General features: G+C 41.3%; 1 protein-coding gene across 3 annotated transcripts in view; it reads right to left on the bottom strand.

Moving 5' to 3' along the window:
* The window catches only part of fbxw4 (F-box and WD repeat domain containing 4), a 102396-nt gene that overhangs the window by 68466 nt on the left and 14536 nt on the right, over window positions 1-19394 (bottom strand). For all 3 annotated transcript variants that reach the window (XM_072391620.1, XM_072391621.1, XM_072391622.1), the window contains 2 exons: window positions 14554-14686; window positions 14161-14246 (listed from right to left, as the gene is read on the bottom strand). In XM_072391620.1, the coding sequence (XP_072247721.1) occupies window positions 14161-14246; window positions 14554-14686 (219 nt within the window). The remainder of the gene's footprint in view (window positions 1-14160; window positions 14247-14553; window positions 14687-19394) is intronic.

Here is a 19394-nt window from a genome sequence, read left to right as displayed (position 1 = left end):
TTGGAATCACCAGTACGCCCAAAAACCTTCTCCCCCACACTGTCCTAATATAAACAATAGCATCATGGCTCACAGGAAGATTCTTCTATGTCAGTTCAACTTGCCAAAGACGCAGAACAACTTGCTGCTTATGGGACAATTTATGAAAGTGAATGACTTTTCCCTACTTTTAAACTAGTTTCTGCATTCTGTGACAATACATTAGTGGCCATCCTCACATTGCTTTTCCTTATTATTCATTACATCACTGCTGTAGTTATGGTAGTTATGGCTAGCTCACAAACTGATGGCACTGCTCACATTTAAAAAAGTTAACTTTGATTACTTTTTATCTCAACCCAGTTTCTCTGAGAGAGTGAGAAGATATGTATGAAAAAGCAGGTAAACAAGTTCTGTAAAAATAATGTGCAAAGAAGGATGCTGCACATGTTGCTAAACATAACTGAGAACATTACAAACTCTCAAAATAACACAGCAATAAAACACATCTGTAGCTCTCCTGCAATAAAAAAAAAGGAGGCCATACCTGTCAGTAGCAATAACCCTATGAAATCACTCTCTATAATTGCAAATTACTTAGTAATCGCTATTGTTTATCTTAAAATGTAAAAATACAATTTCTCTTCAGGGATTGACTAAATATCTTTATGTTTCAATAAAATTCAAATACCAATTAAAAAAGTTCTATTCATATTGTTAATATACATACACTACTCACAAAAAGTTAGGGAAATTCAGCTTTCCGGTGAAATTTCAGGATGAACCTAAAATGCATTATAACCTTTACAGGTGAACTTAATGTGACATTCTGTAAACCTTTGAATGCACATGTCAAACTGTTCAATGTTTCAGTACTTTTTGCACAAGTTGCTGTTCTCTAACAAGGAACTTAATGGTAAAATTCACAACAGGTGTTTGATCTATGAATCGACCAAAACATTTCCTGGTTCAATTAGAATTGGTATTTAAACAGTCCTCTTCATCATGCTGTTTACATTTTGACATCATGAGACCAAAACAACACCTAACAACTGATCAACAGTACCTCACCATTGTGAGGCTTCAAACATGATGTTCTCAGACAGATGTGGCCACTGAGCGTAGAGTGTCACAAAGTGTCATCGGCAGGTTGCAACAGAGATACAGAGAGACTGGAAGAGTCACAGAAAGGCATAGTGGACGTCCTTTGGCCACATCCCCGCACTGATGACCGCTTCATTTTGAACAGTGCCCTGCGGAACCGGATGATGAATACCACTCAACTCCAGGCACATTCAAGGGAGGTGAGAGACACCCAAGTGTCTCGTCAGAACATTTGAAACCGTTTACATCAGTGTGATCTGCATGCTAGATGACCTGCAAGGGTACTTGACCTCTTAAACTCCAGAGTTAGAGAGGCATCGGGTGGGTGTGGGAATACTCACAAACCTCAAGCTAAGTGTCTCTGTGTGTGACCTCTCCCCGGTGAATGCGAGTGCCTCCTCGCTACTGCTGCAAGTGCTACTGTGTGTTTGTGCATATGCACCAAACAGCAGCTCAAATTACACAGCCTCCATAAAATTGCTGGGTTCAAGTTCTGAAGGGGGTGCCACCTGGGGATTACATTGTTCTTCTGGAGTCTTCAATGCCCAAGTGCGTAATGATGGAATGATCTGAAGAGGCGTAATTGGGAGAAAAGGCCTTCCTGATCTGCACCTGAGCAGTGTCTAGCTTTTGGACTTCTGTCCCAGTCATGGATGGTTCATTAAGAATCCCATGTTTGAGCATAAGGTAATTCATAATTGTACCCGATACCATGCCACCTTAGGCCATAGATTGATAACTGACTTTGTAGTTGTATCATCAGACCTGCATCCTTATGTCTAAGACACTTGGGTGAAGAGAGGGACAGACCTGTCAACTGATCACCACCTGGTGGTGAGTTGGACCCATGGTGGGGAAGACTGCTGAACAGACCTGGCAAGCCAAACAGGAAGAGAGAGGTGGAGTAGGAATGTTTGGGCGCAGGCCCCTGTCCACCAGACAAGGTCTGTCCTTCAACTCATACAATTTTTCCTCCTACCAGAGTATGATGGGAACATGGAATCTGAATGGACCACGTTCAGGACCTCCACTGGGGATGTGGCTTCAAACAGCTGTGGCATGAAGGTTGTAGGTGCCTGTCGTGGAGGTAACCACTGGTGGATGCCAGGAGTGACGGAAACCGTCAAGCTGAAGATTAAGGTCTGATGTTCAGCTCCCACTTGAGGTCCTGTGTGATTGTGGCTCCCAGGAAGCGGAAATACTCCAGTGTCTATGGGGGAGTCACATAGGGTTATGGGGGTGGGTAGGGCTGGCCTCTTTCTTAAGTCCACAGTCATTCTCTGCTGTCTTTGGAGCATTGAGCTCTAGGCTGTTCTGCCTGCACAAGGTCACCAGACAGTCAATCTCCCACCTGTAAGTTGACTCATCACCATCAGAGATGAGTCCAATGAGGGTGGTGTCATCTGTAAACTTCAGGAGTTTAACAGTCTGATGGCTGGGGGTGCACAAGTTTGTGTACAGGGACAAGAACAGAAGGGAAACAACACAACCTTGGGGGGATCCAGTGCTGATGGTCCAGGAGTCAGACACATACTTACCCATCCTAACGTGCTGTTTCCTATCTGACAGGAAGTCAGTGATCCACCTGCAGGTGGAGTCAGACACATTCAGCTGAGCTTATCCTGCAGGAAGAAATGGAATAATGGTGTTGAGGGCAGAGCTGAATTACAAGAACAGGATCCTGGCGTAGGTCCCTGACAAGTCCAGGTGCTGGAGGATGAAGTGGAGAGCCATGTTGACGGCACCGTCTACAGACCTGTTGGCTGTGTAACTGAACTACAAAGGGTCCAGGAGTGGGTCAGTGATGGATTGTAGGTGGGATAGCACAAGGCGCTGAAAATTACTCCATTACCACAGAGGTCAGTGACACAGGTCTGTGGTCATTAAGTCCTGTGAGCCCTGTTTTTTTTTTTTGTGAATTTTAAGGATTTGAAGCAGGCTGGCACATGTTGAAAACATTTGTGATCAGCTCGTCATCAAGCTCTACAGTGTTCTGATAAGGAGACATTCATTTGAATCAGGTGTGGTGGAGGAGGGAAACGTCGAAAACATGCAGGGCAGTGGGTCATGAGGACCGGAATTGAGAAACACTGTGATAGAGGATGCTCTCGATTGTGCTCCTGTAGAAGTTCACCAGGAACTGAGTGTGCAGTGTTTTCTTTACAAGGTGTGATATGTTCTGGGACCATGTGAGATCACTGCTAATGTGAGGACCCAGATATTTGATATTCTTCACAATCTCCACTTCTTCACTGTTTATATTTAGTGGGGACTGTGTTGTCTTTCTGAACCTTCTAAAGTCCACAGTGATCTCCTTAGTGGCGGTATTTAGCACCAGGTTGTTTATCAGTGAGATGTGAGATGTTTAACCTCCTCCCCGTAGCATGCCTCCTCATTGGTGACCAGTCCAACTATACTGGTGTCATCAGCAAACTTCACAACAATGTTGATGGAATGGATGGTATTGCAGTCATGTGTAAGGAGAGTGAAGAGGGCAGGACTAAGCCTACATCCCTGTGGGGTTCTGTACTCAGGGCCAAGATTGAGGAGATTTTGTTGCCGATCATGACATGTTGTGCTTTGAAAGTGACAAAAGTTCAGAATCGATGTGCAAGAGTTAAGTGAATAGTTCCAGACTGTTGAGTTTATGTACGAGTTTATGAGGCATTATCATTTTGAATGCAGAGCTGAAATCAACAAAAAGCATCCGTACAGACGTGTTTAGATGCTCTTAGTGAGATGGGGGTCCTCTGTAGATCCATTCTCCTGGTAGCTGAACTGATGGTTATCAAGATCTGTGGGGATGGTTTCCTTTATGTGGGATAAAATAATCCTCGCAAAGCACTTCATGACAACAGGGGTTAAAGCAACTATACGATAGTCATTAAGGGATTTAACTGCTGCAGGGAGAGGTTAGAAACGTCTGTGAGCACTTCTGTTAATTGGTCAGCTCATGACTTTAGTGTATGGCCCAACACCCAGTCTGGTCCTAACACTTTATTGATGTTGATCGTCTTCAGAGTGGATTTCACCTGATGGTTCTGTAGGATGAGTGCATGCTCCTCCTGGGCCAGGGATATCTGAGAGCTTCCTCCATTGCTTTGCACATCGAAGCATGCCAATAAACAGTTCAAGACGTCTGGGAGTTCACTGTCATGGCTGATCAGTGGGGTGCTACTTTTGTAATCTGTGATGTCTTTGATTCCACGTGCTCCGGGAATTATTGTTAACAAAGTAACTCTCAATGTGCTGCTTGTATCTGTTCTTAGCATCTCTAATGCCATTCCTCAGGGTGTGTGATGCTGAACTCTAGTATAATTGTGATGGTAACATTAATGCAGAAGTATATGGAATTTGGAAAGACAAATTCTACCATCAAAGCAAGATTTCTAATGGAAAGTATTGACTTATTTAGCAAGACAATGTCTGACCTCATTCTACATGAAGTACAACAGCCTGTCTTCTTAGACAGAGTGTGTTTGACTGGCCTCTCTCTGCAATTCAGATCTGCCGCCTATTGAAATTGTATAGCACATTATGAATACCACAAAAACAACCATGGAGTGTTGAGCAGCAGAAATATTGTACTTAGCAAGAATGGTTACAGAATCAAATTACATACTGTAAGACTACTGTATTGCAGAAAATTCCAAAACCTTTCTGGAAATGGGTTTTCACAAAGGGTACATACAGTATATATCAAATGTAGGCCTATCCCAAACTGTTTTTTTCCAAAATATCCTAAACAATTCCAGAATGCATCACAATATAATGGCAACAAGTTGCAGTATATGCAATCATATTCTATGCATTTAGTATTTTTTAAAGATTTCAATTGAACAATTTTTCCAGCAAAGCACTGTTTTTTGAGAGATTTTTCAGCACGGCTTTGGAAGCAGTGCTGCTTGAGTGGATCTGCCTCATACTCACACAGTTATGATGAGTTGCCATGTAAGTGGAGGAGTTGTCTATAAATGGGAGCAGCTGATTGAGCTTTCCAAATGCTAGCTAAAACTGAAAAACAGATCCCAAATCCCTGAGGATTTGAAGAATAAATTCAGTAGATGTCGGGTAAAAATAGAGGAATAGGTGAAAGAATTTCAAACCAAGTCCCCTCAATACTGATGGGGAACTTCAGATGATTAGCAGATACTATGAGCAAGCCTGGAGCACTCAGGAGGACACAAACAAACCAAAAATGTGTTTCAATGAAACATAGCTGCAGAAGCATATATCAGACTCAAACAATACGGGCAGACAGAACTCAGAAGCATCTGCAAAAGCTAAGGTTGAGGCATTGCAGTACTTGTTAACAACATATGGTGTTGTTCTGGACATCTCATTGTGAAGGAGAGGATTTGTTCCCGAGACATTAGCTGTATGTTCACTTGTGATCTCAGGAATTCCAGAAATTATAATGCACTTTGAGACACATGGAGATTATATCAAAGTCATAACTGTGTGACAGTCTCCATTAACTTGTGTCTTGTGTGTATCACCAAACACCTGAATATATTGCTGAACATAAAAAAAAAAGCCTTCAGAGAGAGAGACAGGGAACTGAAAATTTCTCTCCAACTCTGACCATAAATCAATATTATGAACTGCTCCCATTCACTTCTGTTTTGTTTAACACAATGTTGTTAGGTTAATAAAAATTCTTATGGCAAAAGAATTTTTTTTTGGCCTGTCCAAAAAAAAGTCAGCACCTGGATTTAACCAAGCAAATAGGTAAAAGCCGCCCATTCGATAAATACTGCATAGATGACTATGTTTCAGCTGGCAACAAGTTGTTTTACCCTAACTGATGCAGTGAGTAGTGTCTCATTTCATAAACAACCATGTCGGAAGACACATGCTGTGGTCGTGGTAAAGATGTTAATCTGTTTCAGAAGGGTCAAATTATTGGTATGCATCCAGCAAAGAAAACATATAAGAAGATTGCTGAAACTACTAATATTGGGTTAAGAACTGTCCAACGTATTATAAAAAACTGGAAGGATTGTGGGGAACCATCATCTTCAAGGAAGAAATGTGGATGAAAAAAATGTTGAATGATCGTAATCAGCAATTATTAAAACATTTGGCGAAACCAAATTGTAAAAAAAACAGCCGTAAAACTCACAGCTATATTTAAGAGTGAAAGTAAGAGCATTTCCATACTCACAATGCGAAGGGAACTCAAGGAATTGGGACGAAACGGCTGTGTAGCCTTAGGAAAACCACTTATCAGTGAGGCTAATCTCAAAAAAAGGTTTAAATTAGCTAGAGAGTATAAATATTGACTTCTGGAGCAATGGAAGAAGGTCATGTGGACTTATGAGTCAAGATTTATCCTGTTCCAGTGCGCATCAGGGTAAGAAGAGAGGCAGATGAAGTGATGCACCCATCATGCCTAATGCCTACCGTACAAGCCTGAAGGGGCAGTGCTATGATCTGGGGTTGCTGCAGTTAATCAGGTTTATGTTCAGCAATGTTATGCGCTCAAAAAATGAGGCTAGCTGACTACATGAATATACTGACTGACCGGGTAATTCATCAGTGGATTTTTTCTACCCTGATGGCATGGGCAAATTCCAAAATGGCAATGCCCAGATTCATCTAGCTCAAATTGTGAAAGAGTGGTTCAGAGAGCATGATACATCATTTTGGCCACCACAGAGTCCAGACCTTAACTAATTGTGGATCTTTGGAATGTGCTCTTCCATCATCACTATAAGATCTTTGCAAAAAACTCTGGATGAAATGAATGTTGTGACATTGCAGAAGCTTATCAAAATGATGCAAAAGCGAATGCATGCCGTAATCAGAGCTAAAGGAGGTCCAATGAAATATTAGAGTGTGTGACAGGCAGTGTATGACGTTGTTGTGACAAACAGCAATGATTGGAGGGAGATGTTCTCCTTAGCTTAACAGTTTTCTAGACTTGATAACGGCTTCAGTGTTAGTGCAGTGCAATTAAAGACACAAGTATAACTGACTGTTATATCAACTTCTGCAGAAAGAAAAGTAATATTTTCAGCAGTGCCTACAATCTTCCATACAACCATTGTGTGGTGGGCATATTGATATAAGCGTTTACATTTAGGAAGCATCCCATAGTTATATATCCCATAGTTATGCATCTATAGAGGCCTATAGAAGCATAACTAGATTGCTGGGGGGCATCCCATGACACACCTTTCCTCACTCAGTACATATAACACTATTGAAGTCATGAACTTGTGTTTCTCTATCTCAGCAGGTATCCCTGCTCTGGTGTTCTGGCATTTGTTGTCCCCTCTTTCCTGTCCTCATAAATCCCAGCTGGTAGAGGCGGTTGGCCACCGTTCTTGAGTCTAGTTCTGCCAGAGGTTTTGTCCTGTTAATAGGGAGTTTTTTCTTTCAACAGTCACCTCATGCATGCTCAGGGATGGGATACTGGATCGAAGTGAAGTTTCGATAGTTTCCTTAGCTAGGCTACTTTTTTAAAATTGGCTATGTATGTATTATTTGGAATTATTTGAAATTTAATGAATTTGATTTGATTGGATTATGATTGTATTTTAATAAATTGGATTCTAATTGGCTTAAATTGGATAGTTTCTTTGAGGTGCCTTGAAACAGCATTTGTTGTAATTTGGCGCTATAGAAATAAAATTTAAAATAAAAAAATAAAATTTTGGAAAGATATGACGTGTGCAGAACGCAACCCTGTAAAAACTATTATATTAAACTGAACATTATGATTTCGTACAAATTGCAAGTATTGCCCAAACTTGCTCTTTTTGTCATTTTTAAAGGCATGTTTGAAGGGTGAGAAACATTATCAAAAAAGTGACCCATTTCTGAATGACTGAATGCCATTGTTTTCAAAGATTAAAAAAGGCATTAATATTATATGCAATCCCAAATCAAAAAATTGTAGGACTATGTGTAAAATGTAAGTAAAATTAATGCAATGGTTTGCAAATCTCAAAAACACACATTTTACTCAATAGAAAATACAAAATATTAGATGTTAAAAGTCACATATTCTACTATTTCACAACAGAAATCAGCAAATATTGACTTTGATAGTAACAACACATTGGGACAGGGTCAACAAAAGCTGAAAAAAAATCATACTTGATTATCTATGAACACAGTGTGCATGCTACATACAAATGCAGGTTAAAGCTTTATCAAAGAAGCCATGTGTGAACATGATCCAGAAATGTCAATTATGAAATCAACTAAATAATCTGCCACATCCTATATCTAAGGTAAATCTGTGGGTTTTATTGGCACTCAATAAAGATGCTTGTAGACACATCCATATCTCCAATCAAATATCTAGTGTGTCCGATGATTTGCTGACGTCCCCATTGTCCAGACTTTAGATAATAACTAACGTCAAAGTGGAAGTGACCAGAAGGCAGTATAGTTAGATGCATGAACCACTTACACTAACGCCATTAAATGCGGAGGAGCAGCGGCTCTACTGCGATCTCCCTCAAGATAATTGAGCTTCTCATCCTATCCCTAATGCTGAGCCCAGTTATCCTCAAAAGGTAACTCATTTAAGCTGCTTGTATCCGCTTGAAACTATAGTTGAGAGTGGGAATGCAGAACGACCAGGAAATCAAAATCTCCATTTTTCGGCTCAGCTGCCTTTTCATAACCAACCACCACAGTGCCCTAAGATGCTCTAATCCATCTGTCCATCTCTCACTCAAAGTTGCCATCAGTCATGAGCATGTTCCCAAGATACTTAAACTACTCTGCTCGAGGCAAGGACTTATCGCTGACCCAGGGAAGCATTTCACCTTTCTCCAATTCAGGACCATGGCCTCGGATTTGGCAAAGCAAATCCCGACTGCTTCACAGCCGTGAACAACACTTCAGAGTGTGCTCTGAAGGTCATAGCTAGTAGAAGCCAACAGCACGACATAAGCTGCTAAAATTCCCTCACCAGATACGTTCCTCTCCCCGACTAGGGCTCCAGATAATGTTCATAAAAAAAAACACAAACAGAAGCAATGACATGGGGCAACACAGGTGGAGTCATACACACACCATACACAAGCTTGACTTTGTGCCAAGAATGCAGACGCAGTATATGGCAATACAGGGATCGAATAAGCCTTGCTTTCCTTTTCTGAGCCGCTGAATCCCGAATTTATCAGAACATCTTTGAGGCCAATTTAAAGTCTTTCTCTATGGCCTTGGTTTATTTCCCCCACACCTGAGTTTTAGCTTCTGCAAATCGCAATGCTGCAGCCTTTTCGGCCACTCTGCATCTGTAAGGCTGAAAATACACTTGCTGGTAACTATGCATGCTCGTGTTTGTCATGGCTGCCTCGTGTATCCTGCATTAATTTGGTGCCTTGGTTGTGCGCATCCTCAGAAATTAATGGTACACGTACGGAAGCTGCAATATGTAGGTAACCAGTAGGGGCTGTCAAAGGCTTACTTTTGATGTTTCTTTGTTCAGTAATTTCTCGCACCTCTCGTGCTTGGTTTAGAAGCCTCACATACCTTCTACGATACTGCCGCTGTCGCTTTTTCTGTCTGTGATCGTAAGATGAAGAAAATGCTAACCTCTTCTATCTATTGAATTTAGATTCAGAATCGTGTTTATTGGCAAAATATGTACCATCAGAATTTGGTTCTTTCCATTAGTGTCTCTCAGACAACACAGTGCAAAATACAGTACAGAGATCTAATATACGGATGTATAATATGCAGATTATAAACAGTACAATATACATATAGTAAAATAAACAATAATGTGCATGACTCTATGGGACTGGGCTAAGTAGCATTGTGGTAATAGAACATGGTCTATGGATTAGCTGTTTGTAAGGGTAATGACATGGGTGAAGAAGCCGTTCCTGCGTCGGTTGGTTCTGGTATGCAGACTTCTGCATCATCTGCCAGAGGAGAGAAAAGATTGTGTCCAGGGTGTGATGGGAGTGCTTCCGTTTGTATCCTGTAAATCTGGCAGTAGCTTCCAGTCTCAGTGAGGCAAGTATGTAATCAGCTGTGCTGAGAATGAAGACGGTTGCCTACGTGAACACGAGCACAGCAAGGGTATTTTTTGCCTAAGCTGCGTTCGATGACCCCTGGGACAACCAGGCCCAAATCACCTCCTTCTGAAGCCTTACAGCTTCACTCACCTGTAGTGTCCACCAGCAAGTCTAATGTCCACAATGACAGGCACTGACAACGTTCTGGCCTCAGCTCCTGGAAGTCTTATCTGTGATAGATGCCTGAACACATTCCTTTTGGATTCCATGTCCCAAACGTCCCCTTAAAGTGAGACAAACTCTCCGAATGGTGTACATTGAATATTTCGCAGTCAGTGGACTTTGCCAGACATTCCCAATTCACCTTCACAACCTGTCTGGACTTACTAGGTCTCTCCACCAGTTGATCAGTTGCCCCTCTCCTCACCCGAGTGTCCAAGAGATATGGCCGAAGGTCTGTTGATGCAACTAAGAAATCTATCATCAACCTTTGGCCTTAGGTGACCTGGTATCAAGTTTACTTTTGAATCAACTGATACCCGAACAATATGTTTGTAATGGACAATCCATGACTAGCACGTAGATCTAAAAAAAAAAAAAAAAACCCACTTGGGTTCAGATCAGTGAGGCCGTTCCTGCCAACCACGCCATCCAATGTCACTCTAGCCTTCCTGGTGCCTCTTCCCCTGGGCAACTCCAGAATATGAGAGAGTCCAGTCCCTTGCCAAAGCTTTGATTCTAGAGCTTATGTTGTTTGTGGAGGTGAGCCCAATTGCATCTATTTGGTACCACTCCACCTCAAACACTGGCTCAAGCTGTTTTCCCACCAGAGAGGTGATGTTCCATGTGACCAGAGACAATTTGGGACACCAGGAATCAACATAGTGGGGCTGTTAGACTAAATACTCCCTTTACGTAAACAGGTAATTCCATTTCATATGTCAAGAATCTGTGACCACATCCGAGCTTTAAGTTGGCATGGATGTTACGCAATACATCCACCAGAGGACAATGCAGAGTTCAGAGTTCTAACATCATTTTCAGACAATAACAAACATAGCAAGAAGATCACAATATAGGCCTTACAGAAAGAAACAATTATTACATTGCGGCATGTGGACGAGATTTTGCCTTTTCTGTTTTTGTCTTCTTCTTCTTTGTTTCTTTCGCTAGCTGCATGCGAGCTATACTGTACAACACTGCAGATGGAAAATATTACTATCTGTCCACAACACAATAATATAACAGTAGTGTCTCTTATCAATGTGACATGCCCTTCTCCTAAAGAGGTCACTAACTGTAAATACAATTACCCATCACCAAAAATATTTCTTTAGAAACAAATGTCACCAGCCTGTTTTAACGAACCCACTGGTAATTAGACAAAGCAAACAGCACTGCAAGTATCACATGCTTTCATTTTCTCAGTGCTTTAACAAAAGACAGTATGAGCAGGTTTGTGTTAAGCTTTAGAAAATACAACTGGACGCATTCACAGTCGCCTGAATTACTGACTAACTGCAAGACCACAGTTTAAGGGGCTGAAGGGTTGTATGTATGAGAGATATCTGCACAGGAGAGCCAGAGGGGATGGCACACTCACCAATTCTCTTGACCTTGTTATTCAATTGAATTCAAATTTTCAGGGGGAAAAATGAAGCTAAAAATTTTTAAATAAAAAACTAAGAAAAAAAGAGTAGGTAGGTAACTCAAAGTAGGTTCAAAAGCCTACCAAAACAAACATTACAAAATCTCATCCCTCAATTATAAGTTTAATCAAACATTATCAAAGAAAATGAATAAGCACAGTAGAAATACTTCTGAATTTTAAAAATAAGTCTCATAAACCAATGCCTAAACAACTTACTAAAGCATTTACAAAATAAAATTTTGAATATATCATTGTATAAGGGGTTATATACATAAGTGCAAACTTAAGTGTAAACCATTAATAAATCAGCAAGACCAAAATACCCTAATGGCAAAAAAGTCAAATAAATAAATAATATATTTAATTGGCTAGCTAAAAACTGGTGAAATGATGCACACTTTCTTCCTCTACAAGACAAAGATTTTTAATTCTTGAACAAACTTCCAATTTAATTATTTGAGAGGTTAAGTTATAGTTGAGATGAGATGGTTTTCCTTCCTAATTTGCTTCATCTCGGCCCAAATACACTGATACTATTAAAATGGAAAAAAATAAACAACATTTTTAAAGTTGAATTGAGTTATTTTTTTCCCTATGTATGGAACTACACTGCTGGAAAAAATAAAGGGAACACCTAAACAACACAATGTAACTCCAAGTCAATCAGTTTCACCTGCTGTTGTGCAAACGGAACAGACAACAGGTGGAAATGAGAGGCAATTAGCAAGACAACCTCTGTAAAGGAGTGGTTCTGCAGGTGGTGACCATGGACCATTTCTCCGTTATCATCCTTTCTGGCAGATGGCAGTTTTGGTCACTTTTGCATTTTGTCAGTGGTCTCACCCCGAGAGGTAGCATGAGGTGGTGTCTACAACCGACAGAAGTTGCTCAGGTAGTGCAGCTCATCCAGGATAGCACATCAGTGCGAGCTGTGGCAAGGTTTGTTGTGTCTCTCAGAATAGTGTCCAGAGCATGGAGAAGATATCAGGAGACAGGAGATATGGAAGGGGCTGTAGGAGGGCAACAACACAGCAGCTACTCAACAACCGCTACTTCCTCCTTTGTGCAAGGAGGAACAGGAGGAGCACTGCCAGAGCCCTGCAAAATGACCACCAGCAGGCCACTAATATGCATGTTTCTGCTCAAACTGTCAGAAACAGACTCCGTGAGGGTGGTATGAGGCCCCGACATCCACAAGTGGGGCTTGTGCTTACAGCCCAGCACCATGCAGGGCGATTTTCATTTGCCAGAGAACACCAAGATTGGCAGATTCACCATTGGCACCCTGTGCTCTTCATGGATGAGAGCAGGTTCACACTGAGCGCATGTGACAGAGTCTGGAGACGCAGTGGAGAATGTTCTGCTGCCTGCAACATACTCCAGTATGACTGGTTTGGCGGTGGGTCAGTAATGGTGGGGGGAGGCATTTCTTTAGAGGGACGCACAGTCCATGTGATAGCCAGAGGTACCCTGACTGCCATTAGGTACCGAGATGAGATCCTCAGACCCATTGTGAGACCATATGCTGGTGCAGTGGGCCCTGATGCATGACAATTCTAGGCCTAATGTGGCTGAATGGTGCCAGAAGTTCCTGCATGATGAAGGCATTGATGCTATGGACTGGCTTGCCTGTTCCCCAGACCTGAATCCAATCGAAACTGATGCTTTAATCTATGTCTGGGAGGAGATCCCTCAAGAGAACATCCGCCGCCTCATCAGAACCATGCCCAGGCATTGTAAGGAGGTCATGAAGCCTCATTTTGACTTGTCTTGAGGAATTTACTCTGAAGTTGGATCAGCCTGTAATGTAATTTTCCACTTTTATTTTGAGTATGATTCCAAATCCAGACCTCCATGGGATAATAATTTTGATTTACATTGATCATTTTTATGTTATTTTGTTCTCAATGCATTCCACTATGTAATGAATAACGATTTTCAACTGGAATATTTCATTCATTGAGATCTAGGAAGTGTTATTTTAGTGTTCCCTTTATTTTTTTGAGCAGTGTATATATTGCGTAATAGCACCTATATGTTTAAATCACAATAATTGCATTACCCAACTTTAAACCTTATTCATGGACTTCATGCAAACATTCTGTTTATTTGACGACACAATTCTTCAAATTTTTTTAATTTTTTTTTAAACTTCACTGTGGGAATTATTTTTCTTGTTACCAATATTCCAATATATCTTAGCAAATCTGCTTTTCCCTCCATTGAATGGGGTCTTTAACTTGTGGGAGATGCTGGGCATATACTGATTGTGACTTTATAACTTTTTATCAGCTTAATGGTTAACCTTCTCCAGTATGAAAAAGGCAGGGAAAAAATAGGTCAGAAAAATGCTTCAAGTGTTTTGTGTGTGCTTTTATATGGCAATCTCCTTGTAGCTGACCAAAAATGTGTAAGTGATTGTGAGCAAATCCTTACCTGAGTGTTGGATTAATAGCAACAGACCACACTCTGTCAAACATGGGAATTGTAGCCCTGGGGAAGCTGGAAGTCAAAGTCCAAATCTAGGTACACAAATGCCATCAATAAGATTTTTTTAATCAAATATATATATATATATAGGTAAATAGTACATAGATATTCAGGTATCAGCAGAACTTTGAATTAATTTAATATAAAGTAAAATTCATAGAATAGAATATACTTTATTCATATAGATACATATATCACATATTTGTATAAAGCTTTTTTCACTTGAAAAGAAATGTGTTTCAAAGAAAGCTGGGTTGTCTAATTTTCTGAGAAAACAAACTTGAATTAAAAACATTATGAAGTATCACATTTGCAAAGTAACTATATAAGTTGTCTTACACGGGCTGTTCGGTCCCTAGATCCACTGATGATGAGTCCATCTTTTGAGTCTAGGCAATTCACCTCCTGGCTATGTCCTGACAATCCTAATGGCAAGTCACTTCTTCTGCTGTGGACCAGAATCTTGCCATCGCTGACCCAGACAAAGGGAAGTCAAATCTTTAGGCTTTTGTTATGATGACCGTAGCTAGATAAAATATCAGGATAACATTAGCCTTTACTGAAAGAGAAAAAACATTTAATGTAACTTTCAGTCTGAGGTCTTTCAAAATCAAGCCTTGCTTTGCATACTGTTGTATTAGTCACATACATTTAATTCAGATAATGATAACAAAGACAAAGGAGCTCCCCTGTTCTTGTCATTACCCCGAGATGTCTTCAGTTATCTTGGTATTTTCCCTTTGGTCTCAGTTCACACCGGTCTACCTGTTGTCCCTCCAATCATCATCCACCCACACACATCCACCCACATCTCCTTGTGACTACTTTTTCAGTTAGTCCTGTTTTCTTCTGGGTTTTGTTTCTCATTATGTTTTGTTTGTAAGTATTTATCCGGCCTCAGCAGCACCTTTTGTTTAGTTTTAAACAAATTTTACCACGTGTTACCTACGTTTGGGTCATCTTTCTCCTCATATCCAACCATGAATCCTGACACAATTAAATAAGCTAGATTTAGACTCCAAATTAAGTTCACTAGTTGCTGAAAGCTTCTGTGAAAATTTGCAATTTACTGGTAAAGCGGAGTGGTAAAAGCATGTGGAATATGAATGTCTAAATCTTTTAGTGCTTATTTTTCCAAACCCTTTCTGACAAGAAAAATAAGAAAATTGTGAGAGTCCTTAAGTTATTGTCTGATTATGCACCATTATCTCTTTTTTAACCCACAATTCAACTCTTTGTCAAAAGGAGTTAAGATCCGCCCTATTCATTACATAGATGAACTTGAAATTATGTGACTTAACATCAAAGCTAGTGAAGTATTAGAGTTCTAATAATAAGCATACTGCTATTTTTTGTGATTGTAACTATGATAATTTTAGGACTGTTGCCATGCATCTGTAATGACTCTGTCATGACTTAAAGTTGTGTTTAAATGATATGTTAATCAAAGTTTAAATAACTTTTTAAACATATGTTAATCACAGAAAAGTAGAATAAGTTTAAAAAAAACCTGTGTACACAGAAAAGTGATGAAAAGCAAGATGTCGGAGGTGTGTCAGATAGGTGCCTCCATTTTTCCAATTGCAAGACAGCAAACTAGTGTGGGGACTTTCCAATGACAGAACAGTTAATCAAAACGCATAAGTGTGTACCGCACTGGCAATGAATATGTGTGGGGAAAGTATGGCAAAAGATATAAGAAGGAGCTTTTTGCACCCCAAAGGACTGAGTAGCTGAAACTATAAGGAGGACTTTAAAAGAGGAAAACTTGCCAACCAGCTATGCATAACTACTTAGATTTCTGAAGTTTTCTTACTTACCATGCTGATGTGACTATAAGATCCCCTAAGTGGATTATAAGATTTTGTATAGTTCTTCTTCTACTATCAGGGACTTTTTTTTCAACCAGGATAGCTCTACTTTCCCCACTCTCCAAATTAGAAAAGAATACATTTTCATAGAATTTTCATTGATTTATAGTGTTATAATTCGCTTTGTTCTTAGACATTATATAATCATATTCAATAATCACTAAACAATCTATGTTCCTATTTTGTACTTGTCCACTCTGCTCATACTACGTAATGTATGTCCTTGAATGGTCCAAGACTTTAAGATAGCATAACTAGACTAAATAACTGGGACAGATGAAGCTTCTACATCTTGTCAGGTAGACTGGTACATTAGATACACACCTAAAACAACACTCACACACACAATTTATCACATCCAAAGAACAGGATGAAGACAGTGGTTGGCCTGCTTATGTCACTAATAACTGGCCAATAATACTCGGTTGTGTGGAAGTACAACATCTGTGAGATAAACGTGAAAAAGATAAATATTAAATATTTCCGGATATCGGGGCTCGGTCTGACGGATTTCCTGCAAGAGCTCTGTCACTCCAAGTCCATCGCTGCCATACTTTACCACTAATTAATACTTTATTTAACTATCCAGCTTGTTCTTGGGCTTCCAATGAAAGAATCGGGCTAACGATAGAGGGGGGTTTAGAGTAGTCAATGTAAAGTAGTTTATTTGACTGATTTGACTCTTTAATCCCTTTTGGATACCAAATCATCTGTATGCCCTTGCTAATTTGCTTAACTAATTACATAATACTGTAGTTAAAGTTAAGGTTGTGAACAGGCACTTTCTGATTCTTTATTAAACATTTCAGAATCAGAATCAAGTTTATTGCCAAGTAGGTTTGCACTTACAAGGAATAGGATAGTGTAGTGGTATGATTGCCACCTTTCGTGTGAGACCTGGGTTCAAATCCCATGCATGAAAGATACTACCTCCAGTAGGGGTCCTTAAGCAACATCCCTTTAACCTATCTGCCTACTTGTAAGTCGCTTTGGATAAAAGCATCTGGCAAATGCATAAACATAAACACATATATATATATATATATATATACATATACATATACACACAATAGACACGTGCGTTAATGTAACGCTGAAGGTTTGGAGGGGGGAGGGAGAGAGTCAGTGTCACTCCAGGCCTTGTTGATAAGGCTTGTTGATAAGGCTAGTAGTGGATGGGAAGAAGCTGTTCTTGTTGCGTGAGGTTTTGGTCCTGATGGACCTCCTGCCAGAGGGGAGTGTCTGAAATAGTCTGTGACTGGGGAGCGAGGGATCAGCCACAATCTTCCCTGCATGCCTCAGAGTCCCGGAGGTGTGCAGTTCCTGGAGAGATGGAAGATTGCAGCCAATTGGTGGTGACTGCAGCGTACCAGATGGGGATGGAAGAGGTGAGGATGGACTCAATGATGGAGGAGTAGAAGTGCACCATCATTGTCCTTGGCAGGTTGAATTTTTTCAGCTGCCGCAGGAAGTACATCCTCTGCTGGGCTTTCTTGATGAGGGAGCTGATGTTCAGCAGAGCAGATGATTGTGTTGAAGGCAGAGCTGAAACTGGATCCTGGCGTAGGTACCTGCGGAATCCAGGTGCTGGAGGATGTAGTGAAGGGCCAGGTTGACTGCATCGTCTACAGACCTGTTGGCTCTGTAGGCAAACTGTAAGGAGTCCAGGAGGGCGTCAGTGATTTCTTTCAGGTGTGAAAGCACAAGGCGCTCAGAGGACTTCATAACCACTGAGGTCAGGGCGACGGGTCTGAAGTCACTAAGTCCTGTGGACCTTGGCTTCTTGGGAACAGGAATGATAGTGTAGGTCTTGAAGCAGGTTGGCACGTGACAGGTCTCCAGTGAGGTGTTGAAAATGTCTGTGAACACTGGAGACAACTGATCAGCGCAGTGCTTCAAGGTGGATGGAGAGACAGAATCTGGTCTGGCAGCTTTCCAGGGGTTCTGTCTCCTAAAGAGTTTGTTGACGTCTCTTTCATGTATGGAAAGAGTCATCACTCTGGTGGGTGGAGGGGAAGAGGGGTGGGCCTTTAAGTTGGGTATTAGTAGAGGTGCCCAGCCCCCTGCTGAGGTGGAGGAGGTGGAGGTGATATGAAGTGGGAGCTGTTGAGAGGTATCGTGGGGGATGGTTGTAGGACTGTCCCTTTGTCTGTCGAAGCGACAGTAGAACTCATTGAGGTCGTTGGCTAAGCGCTGGTCGTTCATGGAGTGGGGGGCTTTAGGCTTGTAGTTGGTGATCTGCCTGAGCCCTTTCCAGACAGACGCAGAGTCGTTGGCTGAGAACTGGTGTTGGAGCTTCTCAGAGTACAGTCGTTTAGCCTCTTTCACCGCCTTGCTAAACCTGTACTTTGCCTCTTTGAATCTGTATTTGTCCCCACTCCTGAAGGCCTCTTCCTTATCCAACCTTAACCTTCTGAATTTGGCTGTGAACCAGGGTTTGTCATTGTTGTAATTCAACCTGGTGTGTGGTGGAACACAGCAGTCCTCACAGAAGATAATGTCACAGCCTCTGTGTACTCATCCAGACTGTTGATAGCAGCCCTGAACACATCCCATTCAGTAGAGTCCAAACATGTCTGGAGATCCTCCACAGCCTCACTGGTCCACTTCCTTGATGTCCTCACTACAGGTTTGCAGAGCTTTAGTTTCTGCCTGTAAGCAGGAATCAGGTGGACGATGACCTGGTCGGAGTGGCTCAGTGCAGCACGGGGGACGGCGTGATAAGCATCCCTGACTGTGGTGTAACAGTGATCCAGAATATTCTCCTGTCTGGTCGGGCATTTAATAAAATGTCTATATTTCGGAAGTTCGTGAGTGAGGTTTCCTTTGTTAAAGACACCAAGGACAATAACTAAAGAGTCCGGGCTGGTCCGCTCCACACACAGTGTCTGGTCGGCGAGCATACACTGTGCGTCCTGCACGTTGGCATGCGACAGGATGTAAACACCAACCAGAATGGATGACGCAAACTAAAAAAGGCTTACAGTTTATGATGAAAGATTCCAGGTCAAGAGAACAGTGCTGCTGGATCACTGTCACATCGTTGCACCAACCGCTGTTGATGTAAAAACAGATTCCTCCACCTTTAGCTTTGCTAAAGTTCTGTGTTTCTGTCCGCTCTGTGGAGCTGGAAGCCTGCCAGCTGCAGCACAGAGTCCGGTATTAATGCACACAGCCACGTCTCTGTGAAGCACAAAACAGCAGATGAAGAAAAGTCCCTGTTTTTTCCCAATAGCAGTTGTAATTCGTCCAGTTTGTTGGACAGGTAACGGTGTGCGTAATCCGCGTTGGCAAAGACGCACAAGCGCA

The sequence above is a fragment of the Leuresthes tenuis genome, unplaced genomic scaffold (assembly GCF_036924035.1).
Source record: "Leuresthes tenuis unplaced genomic scaffold, fLeuTen1.0.hap1 SCAF_8, whole genome shotgun sequence".
Classification (NCBI taxonomy): Eukaryota; Metazoa; Chordata; class Actinopteri; order Atheriniformes; family Atherinopsidae; genus Leuresthes; species Leuresthes tenuis.
The sequence above is the reverse complement of the archived record's forward strand: the minus strand, read 5'-3'. Positions and strand labels throughout refer to the sequence as shown.